This window comes from Morus notabilis, unplaced genomic scaffold (genome assembly GCF_000414095.1).
Source record: "Morus notabilis unplaced genomic scaffold, ASM41409v2 Scaffold224, whole genome shotgun sequence".
Taxonomy (NCBI): Eukaryota; Viridiplantae; Streptophyta; class Magnoliopsida; order Rosales; family Moraceae; genus Morus; species Morus notabilis.
The window spans coordinates 394,592-410,704 of NW_010368057.1; the positions used below are offsets into that span (position 1 = coordinate 394,592).

Here is a 16,113-nt window from a genome sequence, read left to right on the forward strand (position 1 = left end):
CTCAATTTTGTCATGATCCCAATAGCCGAGATGTTGTTCAAAACTGTGAACTAATCTCACTGGTGAATCAAAATTCATGAGAAATTAAGTCGAGTTATGTATTCACTTTAGGATTGAGATAATTATACAAATATACTTAAGTTGTGACAATTAGGTTTAGAGTTCTGTAAACAGTTTTTACTCTAACCTAATCAGTCACATGGTCTATTCAACATGTTGTGAACATGTCTAGATCAACCACAGAGTCCAACTCCCATGCCCCGAGACCAGCATCATATGGTTCGATCTAACAGTCATAATCGGATTTGATTGCCCAATCGATCCTAAGACTGCGAATATCTATTTTAAACTATATCAGAAGAGTTTGTCCGGCAGGGTTTCTCTGACTCTTCTTTCATTGATAACAGTCTATGGACTAAGCAATATCACTAACACTCTTGAATATGTATCAAAACATAACTTTATTTTATTTTATAAAATCAGCAAAACAATAATGTCTAACATTTGTCATTTCACAAATAACAAATTACATCCTACTTTATGGACACATTTCCAACAGATGGTTCACATGATCTTCATTTTCCTGGCTGCCATTAGATTCTTCATCGCTCCATATCACGTTGAATGTCTTCTTCTTCTTCTTAAGAGTATTTGCACATTCCGATTGGATGTGTCCATATCCGTCACACTCTTGACACTAGATGCCTCAGTTTTGTGTCTTGGCTTTTGAGTTGCTCGCACCATCTGTATTCTTTTGGAAGTTGTTGAATTTGCCAGAATTTGGAGTGAAACCCTTGCCTTTAACTCGTTTCAGAATGCGATTGAAATTCTTTGTCAAAAGAGCAAACGATTCTACCAGCACTTGTGGATCTCCTGTATCTTCTTCCACTGTTGATTTATGCATTTCTGCTTGAAAGGCAGTTTCTTTTTCTTGCTTGTTCTGGTCCAGATTCATTTCAAATGTTCTCAATGATCCCATCAACTCATCAAGTCTCATCATTTGAATGTTTTTTGCCTCCTCAATAGCAGTGACTTTGTAAGCAAATCTCTGTGAGAGTGATCTCAGGGTCTTGCTAACAAGTTTTGCCTCAGAGATTCTTTCAACAAGAGCAAAAGATTCATTAGCTATATCACATAATCGAGAATTAAATTCTGAGATAGTTTCAGTTTCAAGCATCCGTAGAGTTTCAAACCTGGTAGTGAGCATATTCAATTTTGATTGTCTAACTGCATCTGTTCCTTCATGAGCTACCTCCAGAATCTCCCATGCTTCTTTAGCCGATTCACATGTGAATATCATTTTGAACTGGTGAACATCCACTCCATTGAATATTGCATTGAGCGCACGTGAGTTGTAGTTGGCCAACCTGTCTTCATCAGTGCTCCATGACTCTTCAGGCTTGAGAATCTCCTTTCCTTGTGCATCCTTTGTTTCTGGATGCTTCCATCTGATCAGGATTGCACGCCATGCTCTTTCATCTTGAGCCTTGATGAAAGCCTTCATCCGAGCCTTCCAATAAGAATAATTTGAGCCATCGAGCAGAGTTACGTGATACTGATCCTCCTTCCTTTAGCAGGTCCATCTTAGACGTAGTAGATCAATTTCTCCAAGATCTCACCGAACTTCTGGTCAGTGAACCACTCTGATACCACTTGATAGATCTTAATGTTACGCCTGATGTCCCAGATGACGTTGGAACACTGTCTGGGACACTAGTTATTCAGTTTACTCTACTGATTAATTTAAACAACACAGTAAAACCAATAAAGCATAAAAGATAAATGAACACGCAATATGGTATCGCAGTTCATTGCTCACACCTACTCTGCGGGGCCACGCCCAGACAGTAAACAGTTTCACTATTTTTAAGAATTACAACCCTGACGGACTTAATCACTCAAGGACTCCCTCCTAGACTATGACGCCGCTGTGATGAACTCTCACAATGACACTATTTAGCGTGTGCCACACGTCTTCACCTTTCACTACTGAACTCCCTTCAGTTAATCAAACTTTCAACATGAAACATAGAACCACAGATTGTTCTCCTTAATCACTGTCTCTCTATAACTAGACTTTTCTGTGGTCAACAACCTTACTCTTTCTGCATAGCCTATTTCCATATATATCATACCACGTATCTTCAACTTTTGAACCTGTATTAGTTACCAAAAAATCCTCTCAGCCATATCTACAGCATCTCTCCTTTTTTTGATCTTGTCTTCCAAAACTCACGGATTCACCTTTTTTAAAATTCAATGAATCAAATCTCCTTAGAAGATAAACCAACGGCTGATCAGGAATATTATTGGACTTATCCGATTTAGCACAAGCTGATCTTCAAGTCAACAAATCTGATTTTTCTGCACAAAATCCGATTACAAATTCAAACGACAGCACTTTCTTCTCCTCCAAAAAACAGCCATCTGCACAAGACTTTCTAGAACCTAATTTTTGAATCTGTACACCCAAAAACCGATTTTGCCAACACAGCCAACTAACAAAAACCTAATAGTATTGATTTCATTTTCTTTGGTTGTCGAAGTGTAGATAACTGCTACATACTGCGCAGGAATACCTGGAGATGGAAGATGCTTGTTCCGCTCTGTCGCTCAAGGAGCTTGTTTACGATCTGATAATTTCTTTCCCTGAACTTTTCTTTTTCCTGAATGAAGAAGGCATCGTTCGGATACTGATTGCATTTGCATCTTCCAGGAACCCAAAACCTGATTAATTGTTCTTTTTTAATAATTTGTTTCCAATCCGCTTTATCCTTTACTTCTTAGAGGAAACGCACAAGTGCTTTTCACTAATGAAATTAACTGTGACTTTGAAGATTAATGCAAAAACAACGGGCCCCTGATATTTTCATCTTTTTAATTTGTTCAGGTTGCAGATGAGTCCATCAAAAGGAGAGAAGAGACAGAATGGTGAGTTTTCTGATCTGTGCTCTTGCACAATTCTGAAAATGCACCTAACATTAAGTTTCTTTTTTGTCTAAAGTTTTCTCTCCTCTTCCTCATTCCACCATAAATTTCTTGCAGTCTCTATTCTTATATATTTATTGTTTCTTAAATTTGTGTGTGTTTTCTTGTGCTACACTACGTATATTAGTTACCTCATGATAATGTCTTTGCTAACAGATACAATAGTAGTGGAGTTTAACCAATACCATCCAACCTCAAGATGGAGACGTACTATGATAAGTCGGAAGTACCATCCAAGACAAGGGAACGAAATCGATGGATTTTACGGCGGAATTAGAAAGCTTTCGGCTGAGGAGGAGATTGCCAAGTGGTTGAGCTTTTGGCTAAATCTACTTCTTATAGGAGTAAGGTTCCCAAACGTTAATCTTCCATAATTGCAGTGAAAGAACAAAGGTAATGGCACTATAATAAGTCATTGGCAAGGGATGAAAAGAGCTTGTAGCCTATTCCCGCGTAATGAAATATTCCTCACTCTGGCCAACTACCAAGCCAGTCTTATATTTCCTACATATTTGGAATATTTTCTGAGGATATATAAGCAAGTGAAGTTGGGTTGGCAGCTATAGGCTTCTTTCTATGTTGAATATGCAAAAGTTGGTTTGGCAGATATAGTCACCAAACTTAAATGTATTAATATGTTTCAATGTTTATTGTTCATTTAAATTCTGATCTATGGAAAATTAATTTCATATAATCTACTTTCTGATAATTCAAGAAGATCTCACAGAACGCCCATGAGAAATCCAACGTATTTTAGTTAGGGAGAAAGAAGGAAATAGGCCAAGACTTGAGATGAATTAAAATTAATAGGCCAATAGTTTACGTAAGTTAATAAATAGGCTAAATTACTATTTTTGTCCATAACTTGTCTGGTTATGAACCATAACTTGACAAGTTATTATCCATAATTCACAGTTTTTATCCATAACTTGTCTAGTTATGAACCATAACTTGATAAATTTGTCTATAACTTATCTGATTATGAACCATAACTTGACAAGTTATGGCCTATTAATTTCTATAACTAAAAATTGGCCTATAGACTTTCTTAAACTTTTCATCGGCCTATTTTCTACTATTTCCCTTTTAGTTAAGTGCCATTGGGCCTGGGCCGTGTAAGTAGTCAAGGATGGGCTAGGAACAATAGGCCATGCAAGGAGTGAAGAAGTTTCGGAGGATTATTAACAGTAAAGGACGTGGTCTAATTAAGTTGTGGAATCATGTCACCAGATTGCTTAAGAAGTTATTATTTTCATTAGAATAGGTCAAGAAGATGTTATTTTCATTCTTAATATGTGTGACTACTGCTGCGTGAAAACTCGTAAGTATATGAATCGCACAAATAATAAAGTGTACAAGAGTACGGATATCGATCCCACGAGGATTGTGTTTAACTTTCGTTAAATACCAATATTAATTAACTTCTAAGATTGTTTATCTATATTTTTATAACTAAAAGAAAATAAAAATGCAAGCAATTGCAAATAATCAAGCTAGGACTTCCTAATTTCCCTTTGATTGCAAAATGCTAAAGCTGTGCTAAAGAAATGCTACAGCATTCTGTACTAGTTAACCAAACTCAAATTTGTGAATAAAGTTCTTCCGAATTAATTATGACTATAATTCCTCAAACCAATTTCATCATATTCCTATGTGAATCTAGTTCATGGAATTCCAATTTCAAGTTCGGGTTTATTAGGTTATACAAGGTAAACGATATATTCCTGTTCCTTCTACAAATCAAGATATCCCTATATTGAACATGCATCATCCATGTAAAGTCCAACCTAAATTAATTTTTTCAAATCAATCTAAGTCTAGTTCTATATTTGATTTCCATCAAAAATAGAAATTAAGCAAGTAAATACACATGAATGAACAAGCACAAAAATACCATAAACAAAGCAGAAGCAAAAACTAAAATATCACAATCTTAGTTCCACTAGGAGCCTAGCTCACAAAATTAACTAAATAACATCAAGGGTTTCATCATTTATAAATTACAAGAATAAGAGATAAGAAAATGAATGAAAAACTCATTTTAAGAGTTGTCATAAGCTCCTAGATCCTCTATCTTCTTGCTCTTCACAAAATGAATTCTCCCTCAATAATTTATTGAAAATAAAACTTAAATCTAATAAAATAAAAATATTTGTTTTGGGATTTTTTTTCTCGCTTGGAAAATTGGCTGAAAAGCCTTATTAAGATGCTTGGCTATCTCTCCCGGGTTTCTCCTGGTTTTTTCGTTGTATCCACCAAAACCTCCACAATTCCCCTGTCTCTCGCTCGTCTCCTCTTTTTTTCTCTTCTCTGAAAGCCCTAAAATCCCCCCGTGTAATCTCAGCACTCATGAAGCACAATGTCGTATGGCTCAGCCAATTATCCTCCGTGAGTTTTGGGGTTTCCTGGGCTGAATTGGGCCTTTCAATTGTGGGCTGAAACCTGGCAGGTTACTCAGCTTTTTACCCATCCCTGGAGACTGGTTTAGTATCCCCTGATTGTGGGCTTCTGGGCTCGTATGGGCTTCTGGACTGAATTTGTGTGGGCTTTTGGGCTGGATTTCACTCACGCGCAAGAATTCCTTTTTGAGGCTAATTCAATCTTCGAATTTTACTTATTTTTTTCTTGCATTTCTTTCCCAATTTGGATTTCAATTTGCACTTAAGCCCACCTATCATCAAAATTAAATTACATAATGTGAAAAATAATTATTTTGAAAGGAAACTAAATAAAAATAAACTAAAATAAACTAAAAATAAAATTAATTCCAAATAAAATAAAATGAAATAAAAATAAAGTAAAAATATTAAAAACTAAATAAATTCTCAAGAACAAGCATACTTTTTAATTCACAAAAGAGGCTAAATAACTCCATTTCATGGAGTTATCAACTACTCTGTTGCTATTAGTCGTTATTGTCCGTATTCTTAGAAACATGATCTAAGAATTAGGAAAAGTTGTTATTTCCCTTTGTATTTAAACTCTTTTCAAGGCAATAAGAAAAAAAAAAGCTTATTCAGACTAAATTATGTGGTTATTCTCACCCTAAGTAGAATTCTATTTTCACATAATCCTATTAGCTTTGACTGGGACCTATCACTTTCATGGTTTGTTGCTTTATATACCCTAACTTAGTCTGCTTTTAAAACCATAATGTCACTATGAATGCTATACTTGACAATAAAAAGTTACAAATAACATATTTGATATGCTAGTCTATTTTGTACTTCAAGGCAGTGCATGATGTCAATTTAAGCACTACATCTACTTTTTTTCGTAATTATTAAGTGCTTTGAAACTTATAAGAATAAAGTTTTAATTTGAAAAATAGTATGAAACTAATAATGTTAAAAAGATTAAATAAGAAGGTCAATACTCAACCAATAATAGTTAAATGCTAAATTTAATACTAAAACTATTTTATAGAGTAGCTTTTCTGTTCAAATACTAAATTTGGTATTGGTACACTAGTTTCGCTCTACATTTAAAGATGCTCTTGTACTTCATTGTTTAATTGTCCACTGAATCAATAAAATTGATTAGGGACTTTTCGTATTTTACTTTTCTGACAAAAAAAAAAAAGAATAAAAAGAACAAATACTTTTTCATTCTTCTTCCCTAGAACATTTCTACGTATGTTGTGCAAGCCAAAAGTCATTGTATTACGACCCTTCACGTATTGTTACATGCAGTTGACTCAGCTTTACAACACTCATCTCATAAAAAAATGTGGACAAGTAAATAAACTTGGAATAACGTTCTTTACTTATAGGATAATGACTTAGAGAAATCCTAGTTTTATTTTGATTTTTTGTTTTCAAAAGGGAATATCCGACTTTGAATTCTACTAACTTATCAAAAATAAACTCCAAACCATTATTAATTAAAATCCCATGTCACAAATTAAACTTTAATGACAAACCAAAATTAAACATCCAATAAAATTAAACATGTTCCAAATGTTCCGAAAAATAGTCATTCCCACGAATCGATATATGTTAGATATGAATTAATTTATAACTTTAAATAATTAGATTATGCAAAAAGTAATTTTGGAACATACAGAGTGGTGGGACCACACTAGCTGATGCCAATATGAGGGGGCCAGGTCGGTACTCACACCACAGAGAAATCTTTTACAATTTATCTAATTTGATTTCTAATAAGTTTGAAAAGATTGACTTTTATGTGGGTATCTAAATTTGAATCAAATTAAGAAATATGATAAAGTTGAAAACTATATCTTCCTGGGAGATAAGGTGGCGCCAACCATAGGGATATATCCCTGTGGTGGTTGTATTTGACAAGGATATGGAGAAATTTTGTTCCAAGATTCAAACTGGGTACTCTTTCTATAAATATGAAGTATTGAGAAAACCTCTTCAAAAGAGAAAAAGAGAAGAAAATATCTTCCACTTTCAAGTCCCGCTTTGCTTATGTGTTCAGATTAGTGGAAGAGAAAATCAGTAGAGTGATCATTCTTACTTATTCTAAACACGCCCACACGCATGTCTAGTTAGTTTTCAAGAATCGACGAGAATGATTCGTGGGGTCAAAGGATTTAGAAGTGTTTGAGGGTTTAAGATTCAAGTTATCATCCTAATCGCTTTTATTGTGTAAATAAATAATTTGATTATTTGTTTAAATATGTGTAAATTAATATAATGCTACAGAGTATAGCTAAAAAAGTTTTTTTTTTTTTTTTTTAAGTTTTGTTATACACGATATGTTTCAATATCTCTTCTGCCTGTTTTTCGTCTAAAATCATTTCAAAAATCAATACTAGTATTCCCTGCTATCAATGTTATTACGTCTTTAAAATGTCGAGGTAATTTCTAAATAAATCTCGCTCATTAACATCAAAAGACATAACATATGAATATGAGTCATCCAATCACTCAAGATTGAAGTCCCTCCTTAAATTGGCCATCTAATATAAATAAACTATAAGTTCTCTATGTTTAAATAGATTTAATTAAAGAACTAGAACCGTTTTTATGCACCCCAATATATAGGTGTCTTTATACAATAATCAACGCTACAACGATCTACATTACAACATCACATAATTAGAGGCTAGAGGCTAGTGGCTAATATTGAATCCTTAAGATATTTTACTCGCAAATAACACAAAAAAAAAATGATAATTATATGATTTATACATAAAATGTCTAAACTTAAATTAAAATAATGTCAAAGTAGAAATTACATTAGTTGGTTTAAAAGCACCATATTCCAACATAAACAATAATTCTTGCAATTAAGTGATAGGCAACACCACAAAATTGTCAAAAATAATGTCCACAGCTTCATTTTACCGATGAGGACCTTTATTAATTTATACAAAAACCTTTACTTATATCTTCTGTACATGATCAACATATATTTAAGTAAAATTAATCTAAACTAATTAACATTTTAACTAACCACATTTTAAAACCAACATTACTAAAAATTATGAACACAATAAGCCTAAACCAAAATCATATATAAAACTAATTATCACGAATATAATTATTAATAAAAAATAATTACCGCTGTCAGATAATAATATTATTAAAATCATCGTCTAATAACATTATTACTAAAACTGCCAGTTGATGACATCATTATAAATTATTAACTAACTCTAAATCAGACACATTATTGTACATTTGAGGATAAAAAAATGATCTTATGTATTTGTTTTGTTACGCCAAGGAACTTGCCTGTCAATTTAAAATAATAAATAATAAAAGTAAAAGAACGTACCTATCAAAATATATTTACCTTTGTTTTGTGTGATCAATTGAGAGAGGACATGATACCGCGGTTATGATTTATGACTCAAACAATTCTTATAACCAAAAGTAAGAAAGTGAGATTTAGAGGATAATTTTATATCGCATATCTAAGGGAGCTCTCTAAATTTTAGTTAAATTCTATCTAAAATGATTAGAAAGTTATTTTAGCTAGCAATTTTATAATAAGTCACTCTAACTATACTCCCTAATTTAGTTAAGTATCGATTATTTTAACATTTATTGAGTTTAATAATATGAATAACTTTATTGAATTTTAAAAGAACCTTTGTATTTTTTATGGTTTGAAACAATAAAATAACACAAAAAATCAAATAGCTAGTCACTTCTTGCTAGCTATATTTAGCTAGTACGAAATAGGTGCTCCAAAATAGCTAATCATTTAGCTAATGGTTGGAGTGTAAAAAAACAAAATTCTAACTAAATCATTAGTCAATTTAACTAAAAACGTGAAATTGCTAATATGGTTGGAATTGCTCTTAAATCTAAAATTTTTAGTAATATTATACTCGCTATTATTACTTTTTGTCTTTAAATAACCGAATCTCAATATGGTCTTAGACTGCATAATCATATTTCCTACGTAAAAATTTTGCCTTAACTCTTTTCAGTTCGAACATCTATATTTGACATATTGATTTTGAAACAGTAGTGTCATAACAAAAATCTTTGGACCAAGAAATTTTCAAGAAATGATATTGACATTCGTGATCACTATTAACATGATGACCAATTATTTTAAAATGTACGTATATAGTTTTCGTTACTTCCAAAACTCCGCATTGATAGCGTGATCTTAAGGACATTCGTGATCACTATTAACATTTCTTTTCTTATTCCTTAGAATTTCATATTACTATATATGCATATACAATGGAAAACTGTAGAAATGAAATTTTAAACAATTACCTATATTTGGAGAGGAAACCAATGTGAAATGGCATTGGAAGCATCACTTATACCACAACAAGGAAAACTCCCGAGCCTCATCTTTTTCTTGTGATGACAAATAATACTCACTAATATATTCATGTACGTCAAACACTCAACATTATCCACGTGAAGCATTCGACAACCAATTTAAGTCTTTAAGTAGCAATATTAAGCAAAGGTTCAACAATTCGTACTTGAAATTTTCAGTTCTCTTTCTCTTCCATTCGTAGTGTGAAGGTGAGCCTTTCATTGAAAAAGAATTCGGAATGAAAGGTTTCACTTTGAAAAGGATGTCTTCTTATTCTAGTCATGTAGAAAATGAGAAGGATAAAGAGAAGACGATTTCACTTTTAGATTTGCCTGAATTGATCTTGGAGTGCATTTTTGAGCGACTTTTACCAGCCGACTTGTGCAACATGATAGGAGTTTGTACCTTTTTGAGGGTAATGTGTACTAGTGACCATATATGGGAGAAGCACTTGACGCGAAAATGGGGTAAGCTGATTGGTGAGGCTGCATACCGAAAATGGATCGGCGATGCTGCTTACCGAGCATGGCAGGCTCATGTGGCCTCATGGAATGGTCCAAACTTCCTCTATAATCGGAAAAGGAAAAGGGAATACATGTTAAAATCTCCTCGCGTAGCGCTGCGATTTTCAAGGATTAGGGATAACCTAGAAGAAAAGAGTTGTGAGGCGAGTTCAGGTACTTTACCAGTTGGTCATGTCATGGCTTTCTATCTTGCTCTTGAGAGTGGGAAGTTCTGGTTCCCAGCCCAGATCTATTATGGTGGGGTAATAATTATTCTACAATAACTCTAATTACTTGTACAACATTATTCTTTTCTTGTTCAACTACGGTATTAATTATGTTATTAATCATTAACATAATTTTCTAATTAATTCTTTGTGTGGGTGGAAATCAATGAAAATGAAGCCTAATTTGTGTGTTTCTTAATGCAGAATGGTTATACTGGGGCTATGCTTTTATGTTATGATGCTCAGGTTAGCTATGATTACAGCACTGACACCTTTCGGGCAAGGTATGGGCTTGTTGAAATTTACTTCCTTAAGATTTTACTGATTGTGTGGTCAGAAAAGAACACATATGTGTACAGTGCTAGAATATAATCTAGATATTATGTCACGTTCTTGGGTCAAAAACCACGATTTTTTCCATGTGAAATGTCAAAATAGAACGGCATGGGCGACCACATGAAAAAATAATGTTGTCGTACTCATACTTCAACCTTGTCTATGTTTCCATTAATCCTTGTATTTTCCTCACCTAGAACGTTACGTCTTTATTTCATTCCTTCCTACTTTAATTCCTTCTTACTCACAATAGCCTAAAACATTTTTTTTCTATCACGATTGCACGATGTCCTTGAACCTCGTCCGCATTGGCCCACCAGACCCCAGCCTATCATAATATCATAATATCTTTACGGTTTTTTACGATTGACCCCTCGTCAGATTGTTTTTACAGTTTTTTTCTATCATTATATCTTTTAGTTTCTTTGTTTTGAAGCCTCAAAGATCTGTTTCAATACCTTGATATGCCACTTTGACTCTTTAGTACCTCAATGGTTGTTCTCATTTGATTAGTTCACCCATTAAGGAGCTTTTCTTGAACTCGTGATCAGACTGGATCATTCTTTTCGGTATTGCAGTTATCCAGCTCATGTATGGGGGAGAAAAGAGACAAATATAAAGTGGGATAGGCTAAGGGCGGCACCCGTTGACACTCCTGATCCATTTACGCCTCATGTATCTGATTATTTGCATGACTTAAAACCCGGTGACCATATTGAGATCCAGTGGAAAAGTCATGATAAATCGCCTTATGGTTTGCTTTCGCAGCTCAAACTATAAATATGTTTATATTTGAACCTCTAAACTTAATTAATTTCATCAGGGCGCTCATCACATTTGCAATATTGTAGGTTGGTGGTATGCCCTCGTCGGTCACTTGGACCAATGTGATGAGAATGTTAATCATTGTCGTTGTCCTTACAGTGGTAAGATACAAATCCTTTTTCTTTTTGTTTTTTTTTTCCTTTGACATATTCGAGATATGCATGGAATATGTCCTGGACGGCAAGAAATCCTTATAGTATACAATAACGATATTCTTTTGAATTGTTTCACTTCTATTTTTTCCTAGAGATGTCGTCCTATAACGAGACTCTCTTCATTCCATACACAAGATACTTATATAATCAAATTACTGAGCAAATGATTGTTATAAACTTGTAATTGATCATGGACATTCTGGATCAAGAGATCCAGTTGAGTTGAGGATGGAGATTCGTCTATGATTCTTATACGAATAGAGTTCAAGGATTGAGTTCTTTAATTACATAGAAAACTTTAAATTTGATATATTTGTGGCCTTGTTTGTTCAAGAAATTGGTTATAAGGGTAGAGAGTGGAATGCCTACATAACTCTGTGGAGACAGGGTATCCCTACGTGACATATGAATCCCACATACTTGCCTACAGAGAAAGGACTCGCCAAAAACTCGAACCCATGATCTAACTTAGAATAATAAATAGCGCCACCACTCCACAAAATGATTTGAGCGTGTGCTATGGGCCCATTTGGTAACGTTTTCAAAATGATATTGTTATCAATATAAAAGTAAAATTGATATTGTTGTTAAAATCATTCTGAGACCGATTCTAAAATTGCGTTTAGTTAGTTTTTTAAGAGATTATTTTGAGTATAATAAAAAAATGAAATGATGTTTATAATTATTAATCAATATATTATAACATTGTTGATAAATGAAAACAAAAAATGGAAAACAACTTTCAATCGTTTTCTAATTCCTTCACAAAAATCATTCTCACTGTTTTTTATTTTCGTTTTTATTTTCAAAACATTTACTAAACAAATACAGTTTACATACCGTGTTTTTATTTTTGTGCCTCAAAAGGCATGCAGAAACGTTTTCAAAAATAAGCAAAAATTAATTCCAAACGCACATTATATTTGTGGTTTGGTTTTTCAATTATTTTTTCCCTTCCTTATTGAATTGCATCATTTAGTTTCAGCTCTTGTAATATTGATGTTCTTGCATATTTGTTTCTTCAAGTCTGTGTGTTCTATTTCTACATTGTATTCGTCATCTCACAACTACGAGATCTTTGCTAGCAGATACATTAGTAGTGGAGTTCAAGCAATACCCTCCTGTCTCAATACACAGACGAACGATGCTAAATCGAAAGCACCATCTCAGAGAAGGGAACGCAGCAGATCGATTATATGGCGGAATTAGAAAGATTTCCAATGAGGAGGAGATTTCTAAGTGGTTGCACTCTTTGCCAAATTAGTTAAATTATGAAAGGCCCGTTTGGTTCATATATTAAAAACATGATTCTTAATTCTAGAGTTAAAAATTTAAATATTTTGTGAGAGAAAAACACTGTAGTAAAATTAAGAATCGTGATTTGAACGTAGAAAATAAATGAGCCCGGAGACTAGTATAAGGTCGATCGGCAACTCTTGTCCATGACTAGTAGAAAGAATGTCAAGCAAGCCACTACTTTTTGATCTTTAGATCAGAATGAAGAGTTCATAGTTATATGAAAACCTATTCCAAGCCCGTAGTACTCCCTAGTTTTCTTGGTCTCAACATTTGAGAATTATCTTTGGAACAAGTTGTTCCCCATATTTTCAGCACGGATCCATCTTTCTAGACTTTAGTCCGTGTAGGAAGCTTATATCTAATACTACCAAGCATTCAATTTATGTTGAAGCACGAAGTGATCAATTATGTATTTGGAGAGTTATTTTCTGCAAAAAAATATGTTTTCATGTTCTTTCTCTCAATTTTTCTATTGCAATTGTTCATAAATACCTACTATTATTCTTAAAGTCAGGGACGTGAATTGTTTGAGTGAATATCTCTTCTCATTAAACCATCAAAAATATTACACGTACATAATTAGAAAAAAAAAAAAAACAAAAAACAAAAAAAAAAGGCCTAGCTACTGTTGTGCAGAATAAGTAAAACTAACTCCTAGATTTTAGGATACACGGATCCTTCTTTGAATTACAACAAGATAGTGTGTCATATGATTAGAATTAAAAGAATTTTCTTAAATTATTTTAAATAAGAAAAAGAGATCAATGGCTATGATCACACCAACATATGAGATGATCTAAAGGCTAGATTTGATTATGGAACCAATGGAGAGCACCATATGATCCAAGGGTGGAGATTAGTTTTAGAATTAATGGGTAGAATTTATCCATTGCATGTCTTGATCGAAGTGTTAGAATTTGAGATGAAAAACTATAAATAGGTAGAACATGGCTCATTTAATACATGTTCATTTCAAGGCACTTAGAGAGAAAGTGCGACGACCCTTACTTCTAGTCATCATTACTACGTTCATACTTAATACATACTTTAAAATCATAGACTCCTAAAATTTAGGCTACTTTTTTTATCTTCAATGGTGAAATAAATTCTAATATATTTTACCACGTTAAAACTTCGGTTGGTATTTCATAGTAAAACTTGAATATTAAAAGTACTTTTCAAAAAACATTTTCAACATCTTAACATTGAATAACTTGTAGATAAAATTCTTCTAATACTTTAAAATCCATTCCTCAGCATGGTCATACATTCGACCTACCATTTGCATACCACTGTCGTTCTCATGCCATTAACCTGATAGCATTTTGGGTATATCATCATACTTTGTGATTTGAGGTTGCTAAGCATAGCCTCATTGTCTCATATACCTTACTTTCATTGCATAACTTGCTTACTCTCACATCCATAAATACTACTTACTTTATACATATAGCAATGTTTTCAAAACACGTGGTCCATCTATTACAAGTGCCCACATCCCACTGCATCATTTTTTGCACGCCCAACATATAGGTTTCAGGGAACAGGTGCTTTATCCGAACTTTCTACAACACGAATAAACGGGATGAGCTTTCGCTCAAGAAGTAACAGCAATGCATACCCATATATGCACTCATGTCATACATCCTATCACATTTTCTAACCATGTAAAACGTTTATCATTTTATGCTTTCTTATAACTTTTGATGCTTTTTTGTGTCGTTCGTTTTTCATAGCTTTTACTTGTTATGCATGTGTTGGCAATGCATCTAAAATGATAGTTTCTTACCACTGTGCTGACAACTGCAGTGATTCTCACTACCATCACAATACTCCAAATGACCAATAACGGCATACCGCCAACCTAAAATTAACACAATTTCAGAGATTATTATCCAACAGCAGTTCTCATGCCATTTATGTTAGAAATTCATAAATCTATAAAGTTGGGGTCAAGATATAAAACCATAAGGTAATTCATTGCTTCTTCTCCGTTTGATCTCAATATGGTCACCCGGTTTTAACTCGTTTAAACAATCAGAAACATGAAGCATATATGGAAGAGTGCCCAGCTGTGGTCGTCTATGCTTATGCCATTCTATATTTACCTCAGTCCTTTCCCGATCCTCAGAAGGATACCTGCATTAACACGGAATAGAATTATCCAATTCTTGACTACTTTCTAGTTAAACGCCAAACCAACAACTGGATTATAAGTAAAAGCTCATGGGAGTAATACATTTTCTTATACCTTGTTACAAAGGTATTAGTTCTGTAATCATATTTAACCTTAGCATGAGAACATAACAAATCATTGCGTCCATAATTATTCTGCATCAAGTAATTCAAATTAAGGCTTAACATGAGCGAAGAAGAAATCAACAAGAGTTGCGAGTAAAATTAAAGAGTTTCGGAGAAGATGAAAAATACTCGGGGACACCAGTAGAGTCCAACACCAGAACTAAATAGAAGGTCAGTTTAGATTGCCATTGTTGGTAAGCATATTCAACAAGAACTTTACCCCACTTCTGCTTCAAATGTTTCTCCCATAGATGGTGACTAGTACACATTTCGAGATATAATCTTTTCTTGAGTGTTCACACATCTCCTGGAGCTTACAATGTATTAAATAAAAATTATAAAAGATATTCTTGAGTGACCATAGTTTCAAATCCTTACAAGTGAAGATTGACAGACTCCAAAGCCTCGTAATTTGGTGGCTATAGAATAGCCAACATCTTACGTTAAAGTTTAACAATATTGTAGAGAGAAAGGTTATCCTCAGGTTGAACTAGCTAATCATCACCATTTGTACTCAGTAGATGGTACCAAAAAACACAATCAAGTTATATTGGAAAAAATCGAGCTGTGGTTTTGTTGTGTGGAAAAATGTGGATGACGCGTAGAAAAATAACAGTGTGACACGTGGTCTTGTTTTCCCTCAAAAGGCAACAACCCTCGACGGTGGGGATTCCCTTTCTTTCTGCTGCAAGGGAAGCCCAACCTTCGACGCCGACT

The 16,113-nt window shown here is 33.6% G+C and overlaps 2 protein-coding genes across 2 annotated transcripts; one reads left to right on the top strand and one right to left on the bottom strand.

The window, feature by feature from the left end:
- Positions 1-9,988: 9,988 nt before the first annotated feature.
- Positions 9,989-11,596, top strand: LOC21397836 (F-box protein At2g32560). The gene is made up of 3 exons (XM_024176341.1): positions 9,989-10,516; positions 10,685-10,764; positions 11,395-11,596. The coding sequence occupies exons 1-3, from the start codon at positions 9,989-9,991 to the stop codon at positions 11,594-11,596; spliced, it is 810 nt and encodes a 269-aa protein (XP_024032109.1).
- Positions 11,597-12,852: 1,256 nt separating this feature from the next.
- On the bottom strand, positions 12,853-15,665 carry LOC21397837 (F-box protein At2g41170). Its single transcript, XM_024176342.1, has 5 exons — positions 15,552-15,665; positions 15,347-15,426; positions 15,062-15,234; positions 14,885-14,959; positions 12,853-12,917 (listed from the first exon to the last, which is right to left on the bottom strand). Exons 1-5 carry the CDS (start codon positions 15,663-15,665, stop codon positions 12,853-12,855), a joined length of 507 nt encoding a protein of 168 aa, XP_024032110.1.
- Positions 15,666-16,113: the final 448 nt, after the last annotated feature.

Excerpts from the sequence above, each read along its gene's own strand:
- LOC21397836 (XM_024176341.1), top strand. The coding sequence starts at position 9,989 with ATGAAAGGTTTCACTTTGAAAAGGATGTCTTCTTATTCTAGTCATGTA. Across the intron at positions 10,517-10,684 it reads CCCAGATCTATTATGGTGGG|AATGGTTATACTGGGGCTAT; the intron begins GTAATAATTATT and ends TTCTTAATGCAG. Across the intron at positions 10,765-11,394 it reads ACTGACACCTTTCGGGCAAG|TTATCCAGCTCATGTATGGG; the intron begins GTATGGGCTTGT and ends TCGGTATTGCAG.
- LOC21397837 (XM_024176342.1), bottom strand. The coding sequence starts at position 15,665 with ATGTGTACTAGTCACCATCTATGGGAGAAACATTTGAAGCAGAAGTGG. Across the intron at positions 15,427-15,551 it reads TGACCTTCTATTTAGTTCTG|AATAATTATGGACGCAATGA; the intron begins GTGTTGGACTCT and ends TACTTGATGCAG. Across the intron at positions 14,960-15,061 it reads AAGCAATGAATTACCTTATG|GTTGGCGGTATGCCGTTATT; the intron begins GTTTTATATCTT and ends TGTTAATTTTAG.